Here is a 20,674-nt window from a genome sequence, read left to right as displayed (position 1 = left end):
CTCAAGCAAGCCTGAGATTCCCAACTAAAATAATTGGCTGAACCTAACCATTAACACCCCCTAATAATTAGTATGAAGAGAATTCGAAGTAGTTACCTACTAGAAGTGTCTTTCATTCTAAAGCAAAACAATGTTGTAAGCGAAAATGTAATTAATTTTCGTTTTCTAATTAATTAATTGGGTCTAAAAGCTTTTTTTTTTTTTTTCCTTTCATTTTCATGTTTCTATATGCGATTTCTTTTGAGAATAATCTTTTTTATAATGAAAAAAAAAATTAAACTGAAAGACATGTAGATTCAAAAAGTAGAAAAAAACCAACTGTTTGAAGACTATTGTGCTCTATCGTTACCTCCCATGCTATTGGCACCCTGTGTTAGTTATTCAATAAAATAAATGTGAAATTGCATGACATTTGAGTGTATGATAAACAAAGGAGTCTATGACTTTCTATCCCGGAAAGTGATTTAATTTCCATGCTATTAGCCTGAGAAACCTACTTATTACATGCATTTGGCAATCTTGAAAGGCACTATTAATAGAGGCAAAGGTAGTTTCTCTTTTAACATACTTCCACTTTTATTTTAACAATCAAATTACAATCATATGTGGTATGTACTTCAAAGACCATACATTTTGTAAGATGTCAGTAAAATCCAGGTTAAATTGCAAAGAGTTTTCCCTGATTGCAATTGCATCTCACAGAATGTTGGGGGTCTCTGGAATACATACTTCATTAAATGGTACTCCCTCCGGATAAAAAAGAGTGTCCAGTTATCAAATCAAGAAAGATTTAACCTTATTTGTCCAGATTTACTCCTATTAAGTACTATGTGATCAAATCCCAATACCTATTTAATTAGGGGCAATTTAGTCAAATTACCTTCTTCTTTTTTTTCCTCTAAGAGTTACTATTTTTTTAAGGGGTGTGCAAATGGATAAGTGAGCACTCTTTTTGATCCGGAGGGAGTAGTTTGCTTGGCAGCTAGTTCGTGACATACATAATTATATCCGTCAAAATTAATATATACAATTACCAAGTAGCTCTCCACACTAACTTTCCAGCAATGTATAAAATCTTCAAGTATGTATGCAAGGATGATACGTATTTGATTTGAGCCATACTATAGCTCTTGATAATTTTGTACCAGTTCCTGCAGACGCATTTGAATCGCAACAAGGACTCCACTGGCAACTCAATTATTTGAAGAACACAAACTACACTCACAAGTTACAACCCATCGCCTCATTCCGATCGGCAATGCTGATATTTCCACAGAATTAAAAGCTTGTAGAAAACTATTTATTCTGTCAACAGCAATATTAATCTACTTTAAGTTGTGAAATTTACCAAGAATATTAATTGGCACCTTTAATACTGAATGTAAGTAGTAAAAAAGGATACACGTGAAAGGTCTTTGAGAAACATTTCTCCTTCAGCAAATTTGATCAGCAATTCTTGAACATTAACTGCAACACAATTTGCTACTATAATTGTAGATATTTAAGTGAAATTTTGGAACAGTCACATGCACTTGCAGGAAACTTGAACTTCCTGATAATGATGACATGTATTCTTGACCTTCTTGGGATAGCCTTATTGCTTCTTTTCATCAAAAGTTTATCACTATACTTGTATGTGTCTGCAATTATGTAATTTCTAATCTGTTTCCATCTAGATCTTGTCCATTCATATTTGGTTACTTAACCAAATCTATACGTTCTTCAAGAAATACGATTCAGGCAAGATTCCTCCCCCGACTAACAAATTTTTTACACATACTTGCCACATATGAAATTGAGCACGTTTTTTGCAAAGATATAGCCTACCTGTTTCTCTAGAAGGGCTGGGAAACATGCTCAATATCAGTTGATCCAGCCACTTGTTTGCACATCCGATGGCCGAGTTCAAAACAACAATTTATGTAAACTGATGGATGTAAACTTTAGTCAAGCATGCTTCTCCAACATTACACAGGATAAAGGTTGAACACACATTTAACATCAAAAGTTTGGAATATGGTTGAAAATTGGATTAAACCTGGCTTTCAGGGAACCATAATACAATATACAACAGGCTTTTGCTGACAAGCTCAAACGAGTACGTAAGAGAGCTTTGCTATGAACAGTTACCAAAAATTCTAAAGCAAGCCTGAGATTCCCCGAGTAGTCTTTGAATCTGTCGTCCTATGGAGTCTGCCGTCTATTGCTATGACCATTTTAACCCGAGGAAGAAAAGCTCCCCTTGTATTTTAACCCGAGGAAGAAAAGCTCTGTATGCCAAGAGTTTGGGAACCAGGATTCCAAAAGCGAGTTCCTAGTACCTTTTTGTGTCATTCTGCGTCTCATATAAGCAGTACCAAAATTATACACGTCTCTGAATCAGTCAAAATACACATCGTGTTAAGATACTGCTGCTTGAGGCTCCTTGCACAGTGATCTCTGGAGAACCAAAATAAACTACTAGTAAAAAATATCGGGAGTGTTGTGGAAACCATAAGCAAATACTGTTACAAGTACAAGTAACTTATGATAGCGACTGAGAACGAATACATTGGGATACTGATAGAGCCTTTTCCTTTCATCAGCTTCAAAACATTTATTCAGTAAACCGCAGACCTTTTGGTATAGTTACTGTACAGTTGTTCCATGAGATATTGTAAGTACATCCATCCTTTTTCAGGCGGCTTTAATAAGTTAGACCCCATTATCCCGACCAAAAACTGGAGAGCCAGGGTTCAGGTCAAAAGATTGGATCAAATTTACTTGATCCCTCAGGAGCTGCTGGGCAACCCTGTTAGCTAATACTGACTGGCCCTGATATGGTTGTCCATTCACACCACTTTGAGCATGGCCCCCAAACTTATCTCCAACAAAACCATTGTCAGATGGAAGTGTTTCTCGAATCAAATGAGATTGAGAAGTCCCTCGAAACATGTCAGATTTGAGACCGTGACTAGTGTAACCGTCAGGGTAAAAACAGCTTTGGGCCCTTGGTGATGTGCCTACACCTTCTGGTGAATAAGTTGTTGGCATCATTGAGTTAAATAGTGGAACAGCACCACCACTACCACTAAGAGGTGTTGATGAACCAGATACAGCATGGGGACTTGATATGGTAGAGGGGGACAATCTTCCACTCATATGTTTAGGTGACTGTGAATGCAAAACAGGGCTCTCTATCCCAACAGGAGAAACTGGGCAAGATATGTTCCTTGGAAAAGGTAAATCGCTGAAAAACAAAATTGAATAAGAACATAGTGCTTATGCGCAGAGCTGAACAACATTACCATAAATCACACCATTTGACTACCTTATAAGAAAATTAGTTTTACCATTTGACCAACTGCAGATTAAATTAGAATTGACAAGTTTTACCATTTTTGTTCTTGTGATAAAGTAATCTGAATTACTATTTCCTGGTGTCTAGACAGAAGATAGGTTTCAAAACCGACCAACTTATGATCATGTCCTTTTCCTAGTGAATAGAATAAGTCCGCCATTTAGAGTTTATCACTAAGATTTAGAACCAAAAATAACACATGATAGGTCCTCCTGGAAAGAGGGAAAAAAAGAAAAAAAGTAATCATTTTTGTACCAGTTGTACAAGTAATTAACATATAAGGAACACCAGAGCCTTTTCCTTTCATTGACAATAGGAATTGTTATCTACAGAGTCTCTAGAACTCAGATGTAAAACATTTTTTGGCAATTTAGTATTTAGTCTGATAATTTATGGCACGAAATCTAGCTTCTGCAATAATAGCAAGATGGACCAAGACCAGATTACAGGTAACTATTGTGTGCGAGATGATGAACTAACCTAAATCCAGGAAGAATTTTTGAACCTCTGGGCTGATGATGAACTGCAACTCCTCCTGAGTCCATGTATGGTGGACTTTTTAAATGTCCCACGCCCTGAAATATCAAAACAATTAAGTCAACCGTGAAAAACCCAAGCTATGATCAGCAGAGAACATATGCTCAATTTAATCATGGCATCCAGTCAGCAGAACTTTCACAAGTCCTAAAGATGGTAGATAACATCACTACTCCCAGCAATGACAAAGAGGAGTACTCCAGACAGAGAGTAACAAGTGTTGCTAAGGTACCTATCAGAAATGGCAAAGACAACCTTTTGAGTACCAGAGAGGATTTACATAACTGCATTTATGCAAAAGAAAAATCTACTAGGACCCTCAAAAGTTAACCATCCTTCTTTATTTGCTTTTGCACATTTTCTTTTTTGGTTTTTATGGCCTGCTACCTTCTCATCCAGTAGAAATAATTCTTAGTGGGAGAACTGTCCATATCATTTCAGAATGTGCTGTTCCTTTAAAGTCCTTGATTGCAAATGCATTCTTGGATACAAATGCAGTAAAGTTGGCCGTAAACCCTTCAGTAAACTCTAATATAGGTATTATAATTTCTTTCTCAACGCAGAAAATCTAGAAAAAGAAGTATCAAACTAGGGAAAGCTCAAGAAGAAATGAAAGGTCAGAAGCCGTAGTGGAAAATTAAGCCATGCTCATAGACCAATCACAAAGCAGGCAATGCACGTGATACTTTTAGTTGCCTAAGATGGGCAAAATTGCCAGATGAGCAATCAAGGAAAACATACCGCTGTTTCTACAGGTTCAGAACTTAGAATGGCTCTTTCAACTGGAGCAGCACTTTTGACAAAGGGATGTTCCAAGAGCTGAGAAGCTGTTGGACGGTGGAGTGGATTGCGCTGTAGACATAGCCGCACAAAATCCTTGCCCTCATCTGAGAGGTGATAGGGGATTGCAGGAAGTTCCTTGCTGTTTCCAATTTTAAAAATAGCAGCGACCTATAAAACACCAACATGAATTAGAAGCACGACAAAACATTGAAACTGGATACACTTTTGGACCATCATAAACATATTAACTAACCCCCTCATACTGACTCCAAGGTGGTTTTGTTGTTGCCATCTCCAAAACTGTGCATCCAAGGCTCCATATATCCACCGCAAGATGGCAACCATTTGAATTTTTAATAACCTGATGAATAAACATATAAATGAATTAGATGAAACACAAAGCCAACATCAATAGGATAAGAGCTTGATTTATAGTAATGCAAACCTCAGGTGCCATCCAATAAGGACTTCCCTTGAAAGACAAAGGACAGTATTGACCAGTTATCTGCAAATTGTAACCGAGTAAGCTAAATAAGACCTGTAGAGAATTCTGAACAAACAAACATTTCTCCCTCACACCATCAGTTGAGACTCAATAAATTCAGACTAGCTGGAAAAGTTTAGTCCTAAATTCTCCTATTCCAACAATAGAGGCATCAGTTGATATCCCCGTGAAACCTTAGAAATATGCTATAAATTTAGGATTCTTTGGTCTAACCTAGACGGTAATTATTATAATAAAACATAAGAAAAGTTGACCCACAATCACTTCAAAGTTTATTGCTTCTGCAGCATTCCCACCTGAGACTCCGGGAAATTGCCATGAATAGCCACCTTTCATTAAGTTACAACATAGCCTCCCAATTCCCAGAGTTAATAAGTACATATTCTTATGCAAATTTGACGATTTTAAAGCTCTGGCATGCTGGATTCTCTAAATTGAAAACTCAAAACATGATACTGCAATCCTTCTGCAGTTTCTCTAACTATTTTCAAGAAGCTTTTGCAAGACTCCAGTATTCTTTCCCAAAAGGTTTAAAAATAAAAAATAAAAAACTCCAGTCTACAGTTGGACAACAGATATTGTAATTGAACCTAAAAGGAAACCTATAGATAGCAGGAACAGGACAATCACAAAGCAGATCCTAGCACTGCCTAATCTTACTTTTTTGGGTTGCCCCATGTTTTTCATAGAAGATTTGATTTGAGAAATGATGTCTTTATAACTGAAAAAGGTTTTTTCAAGAAGCCCATATTCAAAAACAAAAGCCTGCTGCAGAAAAAAGATCATACATGTTTTGCCATCCCAAAATCTGCCAATTTAACACGGCCATCTGGGTCAACCAGTATGTTTGCCCCTTTAATATCTCTGAACAAAATTTGAAATTACATGTAAGCCATTAGACATTAACATAGGGCCTCTAAGAAAATCAGCGCCAAAAAAGAACATGATATTGCACACAAGTAATTTTTCAACAATACACCTACCTATGCACTGTGTTTTTAGCATGCAAATATGCAAGTCCAGACAGAATTTGTTGAGTATAACTTTGAATTGCAAGCTCACCCAACTGACCATATTCTTGAAGAATTTTATAGATTGAACCACCAGAAACATACTCAAGGTATATGTATAGTTTGTCATCTACCTGTAGATGGAACCAAACAAGTTATTAAGGCAATCTACATAATTATTTATAGGAATACAGAGATTAAACCTTAACATATTTTTTTTACAAGGGAGCGAACAGTAACATATTAAAAAAATAAAGTCAATATTTGATATCCTGAGTATCCCAAGAATAGAACTTCTGTGCTTATCAGATATTCGTTTTGGAACATCAGTAGACTTAATCAACTTGGAATTTATCATAAATAACGGAAACTTTTTTATGAGTAATTATGACAAGGTGATACCAGCAGGAACAACTTTTTTTGATGAAGCCCAGCAGCAACAACTTTAAGAAACTTACCGTCTCAGATCCATAATATTGCACAATATTTGGATGGCGCAACTGACTTAGCAGAGATATTTCCTGCCATATGTTGCTCCAAGTTAATTTATGAAGTCAACAACAGAAATACAATAAATATTATAGCAATAACAGTATAAATAATCATTTTTCTTTTTCTTTTTTGCCTCATTTTTTATTTAGCTTCAACTAAGTACTTCATGTGATTACGTTTATCAGAAAATTGGGTATAGAGCATATGTATAGTCCGGAAAAACAAATTTAAATATTTCTTTAAAGTAACTCACTTGTCCAAGCTGCTGTGCACTCTCTCTTGACTTTGCATCATTTGAGAAAAGTGTTACTTCCTTCATTGCACACATCTCACCACTTTCACTACAGATTGTTATCAAGTACAAATTAAAATTAGTGTCTGTTTTGAAAAAGAGAATTTTTTTACGAGAACTCCATTACTCCGCTACTTATACCTCCAGCACATCTTTATTAAAGTGATCTAAATTAAAGCGTGTATAAATCTCAAGAAAAAACACAGGTAGGAATATTAAAAGCACATAAAGGCAAACATTACCAGAAATAATGGAAAAATATTGATCACCATACCCTGCTACTGACCTGTTAAAACCAAGGTACACATGTCCAAATGTGCCTCTACCAATCAGACGCCCTTTCTTCCAACGTGGCCCTGGGGTTGGAGGATTTCCTGTCCTACCAGGACTTCGTGGAATTGCAGGAGCCATTGAATATGCTGGAGAAAAAGCAGAAGAATGAGGAATTGATATAGGAGGAAGAGGTAGGCGGTGACTTTGTTGTTTTCCATTATCAAGTGAAGCTGTGCAAGACTCAGCAGACGCCCCACCAGCTCGAGGATGCAAGGGAGTTACAGCACCACTATGTATCCTAGAGCCAGGACCAGGACTAGTCATTCTGGGGCTAGGTACAGGTGAACACTCAGGACTACACCTGCTGTGTGGCCAAAAGGGTTGCCCTGACATATCACCTACAATTGAATTATGCCCAGAATTCTGGCCTGAACCTGGACTAGAGCAGTGCCCTGATCCTAAGAAGGTTATATCTCCATGTGGCTTCCCTAGCCAGAAACCAGAGCTTATGACCGGTTCATGCCCAAATACCCTCATGGGACTTCTTGAAGGACTTGACATTGAGCTGTCAGGAGCACTATAGAAAGCACCATGACGAGGAATCTTTAAGTCTGGTACATGAGAGCTTAAAAGCCTCTGTCTAGGAGATGTTGGGATCGCCTGATTGTTTGATAAAAGATTAGATGACTTCAACATCTCTCCTGAGCTTTCTTTGGATGCAATAGGGGATTGAACTTTCTGCTTCAAACTGCAGAAATGTTGTGTTTATTTGCTAGAAATGCTCAAAGTAGATACTTCTACGCACTCTGTATATCAAATCGGAGCTAAACAGCACATTGTTTCAGTTTGTGCTTACCTGGAAGGACTATTCAAGGCAGTTCTGCTCCCGTTTTCATAATCAGAGGTTTGGGGACTTAGAAGCTGTGAGTCAGTAAGGTCATCACTGTCGCTGGAGCTGTCAAATGAAAAAGAAGCAGTTGGTAAGCCCCTGTTAACCCCTGCAGCAGCTGGTCCATGTGGAAGCCTAGGCGTTAGAAGAGGCAAAGTCAATGATTGCTTGGAGACTTCACCAGTCAGTGATATTACAGATGCACTGTTATCAGAGTCAATAAGATGTACATAAGAAGAGTGACCCTCAGGAAGGGGAAGTGGTTGAGAAGAAGTCCTATCAGCAAAGCCCAGAGAGCGTGGAACTGGCATAGATGGTGATGGTGACCTTGAAACCCTTGATTGAGAACCCTTTACTAAAATTGTATCATTATGTCGACTTCGAGATGATCCAGATTTACCACTTGATTTTTCCTCAGTGAAAATCTTCAGTTTCCTCTTTATTGTGTCAATGAAATTTTCCTTGTTGGATTTCCTCCTTGCATCCTCAGATGAAGACTTCCCCCACCATGAACGCATCGCTTATATGAAATTATCGTGAGCAAGGACAGTCAACTATTGCATATACCAAAATTTTAGTTGGATACAGCCCGCTAAATAGCCAAACTCTGCAAGGAGTCCTTTTGAATGCACATTTTTCTCATAGAAGGGGTCATAGTGACTAGTTCAGCCCGTCAAAGAGCATCAAGGTTCATTTCTGACCAATGCGTTCACCTACAACCATTAAATAATTTTGGAGATTTTTTATAAAGTAATAAATTGTATTAATGAGAGGCGAAACCACGCCCGTATATAAGTAGTATACAAAAACTTTAAAGATTAGAACTTCTATGATTTAGACAGAGATATGATGCATTATATCAGTTCAACGACAAGCATTATATCTAAGGCCGTATGCAGAAGATAATGGGCTAATCAACAACACCCTTCAGCTATTGATGTCTTTTTTTCTTGGTTTGTAACGGTAAAGGTTATATTAATAATAGTACCAAGATGGTACAAATAGTACAAGACACCAGAAAGATAAGCCAGATTCTCTCTTAAATCAAGTATGCTCCCACTGCACGCTACCTAGCACTTCCAAGAAATACTGGTCTATATTTCTTATATCTCCTATCTTCAGCTTTTGGTGCCTTTTTTTTTTTTTTTTTTTTTTTTTTTTTTTTTGAGGAAGGTAATAACTCTTCAGCTATTGATGTCTTTGCAAGCATGAACAGGTAGAAAGCCAAAGAAAAGATTCTGCATGTTAATAATTATCAAATAAATATTCAGCAAGCTAACGAATTCAGCACAACGATTTCATCCCATTTTCAGTTCTAGCGCAGAAAAGAGGGACGGACAACAGAAATTGGTGATCTATCTCTCGAAAGGGCATAGCATTAAGAAAACCTGGAACCTTTTAAATTTTAGTAAGCACTAACTACAAATTAAACAGAAGACTCAATTGAAAGCACCTCCAATCATCATCATCCACAATTTTAGAAGTATAATTGTTCAGGAGTATATCTCACAAATGCTTCAAAAATTTAAGTAAAGAAGATGAAGAAGAAGAAGAAGAAGAAGAAGAAGAAGAAGAAGTAGAAAGATCATCTTACACAGGCTTAAAAGTCAGTCTTGACTCCTTATGGCACAGCAGCTCAAAGAAAATTCCCATCACACCAGACAACTCAGATAGAAGATGCATTCTCCTAAGCTTCCCAAGAATGAAATCAGAAGGCAACACTCATTTATTACCTAGAATGTATAGGCTGCTCATAGTAACAAATAGTACATGTATTCAATTTATGATGCTGTCAAATTTACTTAGAGAAAAGAAGAGGAATTATGATGCTAACAAGTGCTAATAATAGATGACCTGAATATTTTTCGTTATGGTTCCTAGTGTATATGCTTGAATGTGCTAACTGAAGTAGTTATTCAGAAGAGATTTCCTAAGCACAATGAACAACTTAATATATATGTTTATGTGTCTCCATGCGTATGAACACACCATTAGGCACACAACCACAGCAATAGACTTCTCTAAAGAATAACCTTTATATCAAAATTCACCTGAAACTGAATTATTTTTTTCTTTTAAACCCGAAACTGAAATCACTAGACTTGCAAAAAATGTAATTTTCCCGAATTTTAGCTGTGAAGGCAATCAAGGTTCAACACTGATCACAGAATAAGAAAGGATCAACTCAAATAAAACCTCAACCACCCACTACTTGCAAATAAAATAAACTACAGTGAAGTAAATCTAAAGCTGAGCTGACTTATGCACAAGTCAAAGTGGTAATTTACTTACCGGGTTAGCAAGAAAGTGCTCAAGCAGCACAACAAACCGAAAAGGGAACACAAAAGTCAAAGCCCTAAATTCTAAGACTTGTGAAGACCAAATTTGCCTGAATTTCACCTGTGGAAGCAATAAAAATCAATTCTTGTTCGATAAACAATAAAAGAAATAGCTGAAATGGAACATTCAACACCCACCCATTGTAAATTAAAACTCCAATCATTGGAATATCTACTGTAATTGGTACTTAACTATGGAATATATCAAAACCCTAAACATTTAGACTTGCAAAAACCAAAAATTTAAGTGAATTTAAGCAGTGGAAGCAATCAAAAATCCATTGTTGATCCATAAACAATTTTAAAAAAAAGCTCAAATGAAACATTAAATAATCACTAACAGTAAATAAAAACACAATTATGTGCATAAGCCCTAACTTTTTAGACTTGCAAAGACCAAAAATTTAAGTGAATTTAAGCAGTGGGAAGCAATCAAAAATCCATTGTTGATCAATATACATTTTTTTTCTTAAAAAGCTCAAGTGAAAACTTAAGTACTCACTAACAGTAAATAAAAAACAAAATTATGTGCATAAAGCCTTGTGATTAGTACGTTACAGTGTAAAGAAACTAAATTTGACTTGAATCATGCAACACATCAAAACCCTAAATTCTTAGACTTCAAAATATTCCTAAATTTAAGCACTGGAAGCAATCAAAATCCGTTCTTTATCCATAAATACTAATTAAACAAGCTCAAATGAAACCTTAAGTATCCAATAACTACAAATAAAAACACAATTATGTACATAAATCACCATAATCAGTACTTTACAGTGAAATTAAATAAGTCGAATGTACGTTGACTTATGCAAAAAAAGTCAAAGCCCCAATAACTTAACTTACCGGGTCTGGAATACAGTATCTTGAATATCATCCCGACCCGACCCGACCCAACATGTACTCATATGGGTCTTTTGTGGCACCTGTTGCCGGAGAATTAAGTGATGAAAGGATTGAAGAAAGACTTAAGAGTGTGCATGGGGTAAAGGCTAGTGGCAAAGTACATGCTGAGTGGTGAATGACATATATACCCCTCGTTGTCAATTTTGAAGTCAAATGTGTTGGACTTTCTTTTTCTTCTCAAATGTCTCAGACTTTTTTTTAGGAAAATAATTTCCTACATTGATTGTTGAGAAAAAAGTTGCCCTTAAACTGTGCCCTTTTAGTGGTTGGTTGTCGGAATTATTATTGTCGTTATTAAATTGACTTATTTGTTCTTCTTTACTAATGAGAAATGAAAGAATTGACACTTTATTACCGTTTTTTGTTTACTTCTAACCTTCCCGAACTTCTACATGGGAGAGTCAGATTTTGGAGTAAGCTCCTTTTCTTCACGTGATCAACACATAACTTAAATTAAACGGCGAGGACTAATTTTATCCGGAGAAAGGCATAAATCTGCATCTTGCATAGTTTAAGGGTATAGATTTGACCCTTTTTAATAAAAAAGAAAGAAAAAATATATTAATTTAAACTTACCTTACTCCTTTGTCAATAGTTTTACAGGACTTAAAAATCACCCATAGATAAGAGTCTTATCCTTCTTTATGTTGGTGCAGAACAAGTGTCGTGTGCATGAAAAGTGAGATTGGTGTTGTGCAAGAAAAAAAAGTTGTGAGAAAGGAAAAATGAATCCAATCTTTGAATATATTCACTGGAAAAAGAGTTTAATATCTGTTGAAGGAATGTGTTCTTTATGATAGAGCTGTGGATTTAATAACTAGTTCAGAGTTTGTTTGAGTCATACCATATTGTTGAATGTTATATCCTGAAGGAGATAGATAAGTTGCAATACTACCGCTAGACCAAAAAATTCTATTGTAATGGACTTAAATTTGCTTAAAGAAAGCAGGTATTCACGCCTCAACTTCAAGAAGTTCGTCTTTTTCTTCTTTTTGTCAACTGCAATTATATTTTCACTTACAAGAACTAATTGACATATTGAGGAGCCTCCTAATATCTAGAGTTTCAGTAGTTCAATTGAATAATGAAAAATCATTTCACTTTCTTAATAGAACTTTAGGCGGTTCTCGAAAGGAAAAATAGTAACAAAGTCTAATCAATATGATAAAGTGATACATATGGTTGCATTTAAAACCGTAAATGCAGTTGTGAACATGACATCAACATTTCTAAAGAAATGTAGGGTATATCATGGCCCCTGGACGACCATGAATCATTCATGAAATACATGAATCCTTTTAATTTAAATCTAGGCGTTCAATCTACAAAAAGCAAGATTTAATCGAGGAAACTGAGCCATAAAAATGTTCTCTTAGTAGAAAATTATTGATTCACTAAAACAATTATCAATATTGGCAAAAACAATTTCTATTATACAAAACCTTTCTTTAAACTTTTGGAACAGTGAGTAGCAAGTGGAATATACTTGGCTAGTTTATTGTTAAAGAAGAGTATCCAGAAAGGAATATTTATAGATGCATTATTGGGTTCAAGAATGTGGACAACTAGGTTCACGAAGCATCAACGTTCCCACAAGAGTTCAGAACTTCATTCCAAGGAGAAGGAGTATAATGTAGCCAGCACACTCCAACGCAAATATTAGTGACTTATTCCACGACTCAAATATGTGACCTATAGATCACACAAAAATAATTTTATTGTTTCTCCAAGCTCCTCTTCTGGTTCAAGAATATGACACTGAAATAAAATTATTTTGCATGTGATGAACAAATATAGCAATTCAATCTCAACTGTTACGTTCATCTAGTAGCTTAATTTAGTTTCTGAATTGGATGGAGCAAATAAAAAACCTATTTAATTTGTAATTTGTAAATAAATGAAACTACTAGTAAAAATAATCAAATCATATTCACAAACAAAATGCTGAAAGGCTAAGTGGCTGATCATACTATAACCAGACACTTCAATTGTATTTTAAGACATTGCAAATCTTAACTACTAGTAAAAATAATCAAATCATATTCACAAACAAAATGCTGAAAGGATAAGTGGCTGATCATACTATAACCAGACACTTCAATTGTATTTTAAGACATTGCAAATCTTTTACTAGCCACCATAAATGTATCAAAGTATTAACGTAAAATCACAAATAGCCCCTTTTAGTACTGTCATGAAGTTTCACTTGTGGAATTTGAAATTCCATGACAATGATTATTATTCAAAGATAGGGCCAAAAAATGGCCAATGGACAACTGATACAAGTATTACAAGATATCATTGTACAAAATCTTAAAATCACATCTATATTTTATTTCACAAAACTGACGTACAATATCTATATATAACCGTATATAATGTATTGACAAAGAAAATGAAAGGGTGATAAAGCAACAAACAAAAAAAGAAGAAGGTTAAGCTGTAACATCCAACTTTGGCAAAAAGATATACGTAAAATATACTGTGGAAATAAAAACCTGATAAGACTTTATTGGTGATTCAGTGAGGAATAGGCACTAAAATTTGATCTTAATTTCAGCCCAGCCCACATTTCATATGATCAACTGGTCATGAAAATAACTGTTACTGTATATAACTGTTACTAGTGTATCATAAACAATTTAATTTCACTGCAAGATTCATAAATCTTCAAGCTGCAATCCCATTTACTGCAATGCTTCCTGGTTGATGAATACCATTATTGATCATATGCTCTCCAGCACATGGCTGGTCAATTTTGCCAACGTTCCCAATTTTGGCCAAAATTGGAGTCAAGTCCCTAGGGGTCACATTCATAACTAGGCCATACTTCATGAATAATGTCAGTGACATTTTTTGCTCCACCTTGTGGCCCGGCGCCACCTCGAGCCGGTGGCGAAGCAATACTGCTGCTGCTATTGATTTCATTTGCAAATATGCCAAGTCTTTGCCAAGACAAATTCTTGGTCCTGCATTGAATGCAACAAATCTGAACGCATCTTGAACTTGGAACTTGTTACCGTCTTGTGACATCCACCTTTCTGGCTTGAATTCTAAACAATCCTCGCCCCAAATGAATTTCATTCGACCGGTGGAATATATGGAATATGTGATATTTGAACCTGCAGGTACAAATGTGCCATCAGGCAAATAATCATCACAAATGACATGTTTTGAGTCCTCTGGCACTGATGGATAAAGTCTTAGGGTCTCAGATAATGCTGCCTTGAGGTATGTCAATTGGTCAACTTCTTCAAACACTAGGGGCTCTTCTACCCACTTTGACGTGTCACTGCCACGTGTCTCTGCTAGGACAGTGCAGAGCTCAACGAGTATTTTCTCCTCCACCCTCGGGTTCAAGCTGACAAGCCAGAAGAACCAGCTCAGTGCGACGGATGATGTGTCACGTCCAGCTAGGATGAAATTGAGCGCCACGTGTTGGAGGAATTTGTCGGAGTAGGATTCCTTTTTCTTCATGAACCTTGAGAGCAAGTCGTCGTGTTGGGACCCACCATTCTGATGATTCACCAGCTCTAGCTTACGTGTATTGATGACGTCGGTCATGTAATTGTCCAGTTGTTTCAAGCTACGGCTCAAGCTCACCTCCATTCCAAGTCCAAGCATTTTCTTCAACTTCCAAATGAACTCGGGTATAATGAACCGATGCAACGTGGCTTCAGTGGCTCGATCAAATGACGTGGCAAAAATGTTGTTAGGTAATCCTGGAGAGAGCGTCTCAGGATCTTTCCCAAAAGTCAAACCACAAATGTTATCAAAAGTGAGCCGGAGGAGAAGATCTTGAAGTTCAATCGGCTTGCCCTGAAGCTGAGCAGTTTCAAGAATCGGGCAGAACCGGTTCTTGATGGCTCGGTTGACCCATCGAGCCATGGCTTGCCTCAGGGTCCTTGTGGTAAATTCCAGCGCAGCAGTCTTGCGCTGGAATAGCCACGTGTCACCATCTGAATTGAAGATACCCTCACCTAGCAAATCATGAAACACAGCTTGCCAAGTAGGACCCTTGGGGTAATTGTCAAATCTAACCTTCAAAATATGCTCTAAATTCTTTGGATCGCACGTGACTGTCACGAGACCTTGTTTCCGGGCTAAAAATGGAATTGCACATATGCAAGTTTGGTATGTACCGGTGCAGGCCCGAAGATTTTCTGCGATCCATTCATGCATACGGTTTCCATTCTCAAGCAGGCCCGGTAAACTTCCCAATATGGGCCATATTTTTGGGCCTTTCATGGATTTTGTAATGGATTTGAACCACAGTAAGTAGGCTGCTACAATTGCAACAATCATCATGCCTGTTGATAAGTCCATTTCACTCACACCAACTCCCTGTCCAAAAATAAATAAAATTAATTGATTAATTAAAGTAAGAAAAAGCACATTAGTTTGAAAATTTCTCACAAAAAAATTGCAAAAAAGTTGATTATTTGCATTGTATGGCCTCGAGTGAGGCTACTCTTGAATTCTAAATTATGTCCCTGTTAGCCTAACAAGCTAAATTTCTCCTTTAAATTAAACCGATATTTTCAAACAAATTTAGCCTACTGAACTAACGAAGATGTAATTTAACTAGTGGCCTTAAAAAAGATAATTTCTGCAAATGTCTTAGACAATGTTTGTGTTAGTTTTTGAACAAAATAAAGGTTTTACTTTTCCAAAAGAAAATTTTTAGTTTCCCAAAAGAAAATGAGTTGATTTTCAAGAATCTTTTTTAACCAAATGTCCCTAAAAGAATAGCATAAAACTAGAAAATTTCACACTTACTTGCAAGAATGGCTGTCTAGCTTGAGAGATCCTAACACTGAAGCTTCTTCAACAAGATCAGTAAAAATAACTTTTTAGAGGAAATTAAATAAAGCAGAAAAAATGTGAAGAAAAAAGTGTGGAGGGAGAGAAAAGAAGAAAGAAGAGGACTTATGAATGATAGAGTAAGAAAGAAAATAAAGTGATTTTTATAGAAGAAGAAGTTAGGGGGAAGAGGATGTAATTAATGAAGGGGCCGGACTCTTGTTGAAGAAAATTAACTCAACATTACACAAACATATCACAGTACAAAAAAGAAAAAAAAATATGGATTCATATCTATGCATGATACATGTAAATGCAAGAGTCGTACCGGAATAATAATTACTCCTTCATTCTTAATCAGACGTTTTGTGAATCATGAATATGAAATCGCCTTTATTAGGGAGTGCTTTACTGTCCAATGTAAGACTTTCTAGCATGTATCCAGATTTATTCAAATCTAAAAAGGTGTGTGAATGTGAGAGAGGCAGTATGTATATGTATTTTTCTAAAGTTTAACTTATAAAAACATTTTTTGTATAGATGAACATAATTCATATGGTGTATGAAAATACAGCTTTAAAAGCAAAGAACAATAAATGCCAACAGAGGTCGTTGGAGAGTATAGCTTAAAAAAGAAAGAAAAAGACTTACTAATTAAAAGCAGCTAGCTACACACCATTAACTGAGAATCACATGCACATATAACAATTTTTATGATGCAAATTTCTCCAAAATGATATTGATTTCTCTAATGGCCATTCCTTGAACTTCCTTCATTTAATAGTCTCCATTATAGGAAACTGTTAAAGATACCTTCCAAGACTTTGCCACTGATCAAATGATTAAAATACAGAATTAACCACTGATCAAATGATTAAACTAAAGACTCCCTTTTTTTTCTACCTTTGTAACCTTCACTTGTTTTATATTCCGGATTTGATGTGTTCCTTTTTCTTTTCTTTTTGATTTACTCTATCCGGTTCAAAACAAGTGTCCATTTTAACCAGTGGTGGAGTCACCCTTATTCAATAGGTGTTTTTACCAAAAACTACACTGTATAGATAGTTAAAAGAATAATGCATGTATATGCTATATGTTGTACCTTTGACCTTTTTCGTGTAAATGCTTTGTGTTCTGATTTTCCTTAGTGCAAAATCTTGGATCCATCACTGATTTTAACCAAAATAATTTGTTCAAAGATAAGTATTGCTTTTATTAAGGAATCAAGATGACATTAATTGTGTTTTTTCTTTCATCTACCCTTACTTCAACTAATGACCTAGTAGAATTTTCTAAAAAGTCCGATCAAACAAAGGATAGTTTAGTCAAAATAACCCTCATGATTAGTGTTATTAAATTAAATGATTTTCATATGTCAAAACCTTATAAAGTAAAGTTTTAATATATTTATTCAGAAAATTATCTACTACTTAGTAACATATTCATAAGAGGTACTCCGTATTGACTGGGTTATTCCTATTTCTTAGTAAATGAGTTATAATAACAGGCGTATATGCCTTCTTGGAGTCGTAAGATGAAAATGGAAAAAAATAATTAGTGCTTTCTTATTGCGAAAGTGACATAGTATTAATACTTTGGACTACTTTTTTGTTTTTTTTTACTAAAGCAACAAAGAAAAAAGGGAAATAAAATGCAGCACTCACCTAATTTTGCAGTAAAGAGTTTCCTTCCTTAAATTCTAGCATTAAATGAAGAAAGAAGAAAAAGTTGATAAAATTAGTTGAGAAAACTATTCAAAGACAAACTATACTTAAATTAGAAAAACAAAAAATATTAGAGGTAGTTTTCTTTCTTATTTCGTGGAGAAAGAGACATGGACCACCGGCATACGTTAAGCAGAAAAAAATAAAACCAGTTCGGTTTCAGTGTAGAATCCTCCAAAATATATATATTTAACATTTTAATGCTTCAAACTCTTGATACCATGAACTGCTCACGTATTACATTCTTCATGAAACACACTTTAGCCTTTAAATAGAATATTGACAGTGAAAATCAGTTTATATCATGTTAATTTGGATTTCAATTTCTTTTTTGCAATGCAAAGGAATGCATTGTTGTATTTTTATTGCGTTTAACTTCTATAGCGTGATAGTAACAAGGGGATTTTTATATTATTCGATTACTTAAATGATAATTACAGATAATTGTCCATAATAAGTGAGACTAATAACTTCTGAAATAAGGTAAAAATAGTGGCTACTGATACTTTTCAAGGCCTCTTTGGAAAATAGCCACTATCATTAAGTTTTAAATTTCACACGTGAAACTCCATGACAATGTCCTGTGGAGTTTCAGGCGTGGAATTTAAAATTTCATGACAGTGGCTAGCTATTTTCCAATTACAGGAATTGAAAAATAACTAATATTTGTGAACTTTACCTGAAAAAGGCCGATTATCTGTACAACCCATTAAAATGCATGATAGCGTAAAAATCCTTTCATGTTAATGTATATAAATCAGGTCTTTTCTGTAAAAAATGTTTATAAATCAGATCCATTTTTTACTTTGCTTTTAAATACTTAATGTATTTTTGAAAAATATTAAGATCCTTCAATAGTCTTTTCCGCTTTTTTCAAAACATAAAAGAATAGCATAATTCCGGACAAATTAAGAACAATACTCCTGTTAAACTCAACTTAAATTGCTTATTCAACTATTTGAATATGAAAAGTTGAAGTGAACGAAACTTCTTACTATTCCCGCCATTAGTGTAAAGAAAAGGCGCTTAATTCGGTAATTAAACTACGTTTCTTGTTTAATTGATTATTTATCACTGACGAGTGATGTCTGATGCTTCAGGAAAAAAATCATTGGTTATAAGGATTTTATGATTTGACCTGATGAGGATATGATCAGGTTTGCATCTTTAAAAAGGCCAATCAAAAGTAATCCAATTTTAATATGACTCAAACTTCTACGCTTTAGCAATCTCAAATAATCTTTTATAAGATCACATTTAATAGCAAGTGAATAACCCTTGTCGCACCAAATAAAATGTATGGAAAAGGCTATCGGAAAGGGCTCATTTATGCCACTCGTTAATAGTTTGGCTCATTTATGCCATCGAACTATTGAAAATGGCTCATTTATGTCATTCATCAATAATTTCGCTCATTTATGCCACTCATCAATAATTTCGCTCATTTATGCCACTCATCAATAATTTATGCCATTTATCAATAATTTCGCTCATTTATCATTTATTCGCATTCTTAAATGACTCATTTAGGCTATTTTTTCATTAACGCCAGTTTTACAATACCAGATATGACACGTAGCCTCCAACTAGATTATGGTTGTGGGTGGGAAGGGTGTATTAGTCGGATTTTTAATTAATTTGGGATTTAAAATTGGGTTGGTTTAATTAAACGACGCAGACCTCTAACTGGAAGCCACATGTCATATCTGCTATTATAAAACCGACGTTAATGAAAAATGGCATGGATGAGTCATTTTGGTAATGGGCGATGGTATAAATGAGTCAAACTATTGATGAGTGACATAAATGAACCATTTGCGATGGTTCGATGGCCTAAATGAGCCAAACTATTGATGAGTGACATAAATGAGCCATTTTCGATAGTTCAATGGCACATTTGAACCTTTTCCGTAAAATGTATACTCTCTCCGGCCCACATTCATGATACATGGAATACGAGGGTCAAACTATCTAATATTCGGTGTGATTTTGGACATAAAATTTTCAAGTTTTTTAAAATAAAATCTAGATATTTAGAAATTACATAAAAAGTACTATAAATCACAATAGTTATTAACTCAAAATATCTAAAAGGTACATGGAAAAAAGTCATGGTAAAAAAAATTTCCTTTCACTTTATAGTAACTGTCACATATTAAGTTTTTGCTTGTATTATAGTTTTACTTACACATATGTTTAATTAGATATTATTCTAATACATACACTATAGATGTGTGTTTCTATATATTGAGAGAAAGATAAGAGAGTTAAACAAGCTGTAATTAATAAGTATGGGACGTGTATAACTTGAAACTAATAAACACTCAATTCAATCATTTTATAGTTGTTGATTCCGTGACGAGATGTATATATATCAGTTTGCATGTACCTGCAAAACTAGCATATCTTAATTACTACTGTTTTTGTCTTTGGCAAAGTTGGGATAAGAAAAAAATTAGAACATACCAGTTGTGGTAAGTCAATATTTGAAAGTTAATAATGAAAAATACTTGATGATTGTCCATTCGAGAAGTTAAGAATCCGCTCACTTGGTGATCACGCTTGTCCTCCATGATATAATTGTAAGTTTTAAATATTTCATACCCAATATTTGCATTCCCTCTTCCTCTTCGTCCCTTTTTATACGATAATAAAATAAGTTTAGAAAAAAAAATAGTTACACGATCATATCACTTAAAAGGTAGGTATGAGTAAATTCTATGATCAATATTAATTTATTAATAACATGATAAAATTGTAATTGGCATATGCAGCATTTAT

At 35.1% G+C, this 20,674-nt stretch overlaps 2 protein-coding genes across 10 annotated transcripts; both read right to left on the bottom strand.

The window, feature by feature from the left end:
• Window positions 1-1,852: 1,852 nt before the first annotated feature.
• On the bottom strand, window positions 1,853-11,437 carry LOC132030519 (mitogen-activated protein kinase kinase kinase YODA). Of its 9 annotated transcripts, none has more exons than XM_059420175.1 (14): window positions 11,307-11,437; window positions 10,414-10,521; window positions 9,716-9,868; window positions 8,089-8,834; window positions 7,246-7,980; window positions 6,921-7,008; window positions 6,634-6,696; window positions 6,149-6,309; window positions 5,954-6,029; window positions 5,106-5,165; window positions 4,914-5,021; window positions 4,619-4,828; window positions 3,821-3,915; window positions 1,853-3,229 (listed from the first exon to the last, which is right to left on the bottom strand). In XM_059420175.1, exons 4-14 carry the CDS (start codon window positions 8,637-8,639, stop codon window positions 2,695-2,697), a joined length of 2,682 nt encoding a protein of 893 aa, XP_059276158.1. In that variant the 5' UTR covers window positions 8,640-8,834; window positions 9,716-9,868; window positions 10,414-10,521; window positions 11,307-11,437; the 3' UTR covers window positions 1,853-2,694. The 9 variants fall into 9 exon arrangements, with proteins under 9 accessions (XP_059276158.1, XP_059276159.1, XP_059276160.1 ...); XM_059420176.1 differs by having other exon boundaries at window positions 9,716-9,854; XM_059420177.1 differs by having other exon boundaries at window positions 9,716-9,813.
• A 2,230-nt stretch (window positions 11,438-13,667) lies between these two features.
• Window positions 13,668-16,411, bottom strand: LOC132030517 (cytochrome P450 86A22). Its single transcript, XM_059420172.1, has 2 exons — window positions 16,146-16,411; window positions 13,668-15,710 (listed from the first exon to the last, which is right to left on the bottom strand). The coding sequence occupies exon 2, from the start codon at window positions 15,690-15,692 to the stop codon at window positions 14,037-14,039; it is 1,656 nt and encodes a 551-aa protein (XP_059276155.1). The 5' UTR covers window positions 15,693-15,710; window positions 16,146-16,411; the 3' UTR covers window positions 13,668-14,036.
• Between the last annotated feature and the right edge of the window lie 4,263 nt (window positions 16,412-20,674).

Source organism: Lycium ferocissimum, chromosome 9, assembly GCF_029784015.1.
Source record: "Lycium ferocissimum isolate CSIRO_LF1 chromosome 9, AGI_CSIRO_Lferr_CH_V1, whole genome shotgun sequence".
Classification (NCBI taxonomy): domain Eukaryota; kingdom Viridiplantae; phylum Streptophyta; class Magnoliopsida; order Solanales; family Solanaceae; genus Lycium; species Lycium ferocissimum.
The sequence above is the reverse complement of the archived record's forward strand: the minus strand, read 5'-3'. Positions and strand labels throughout refer to the sequence as shown.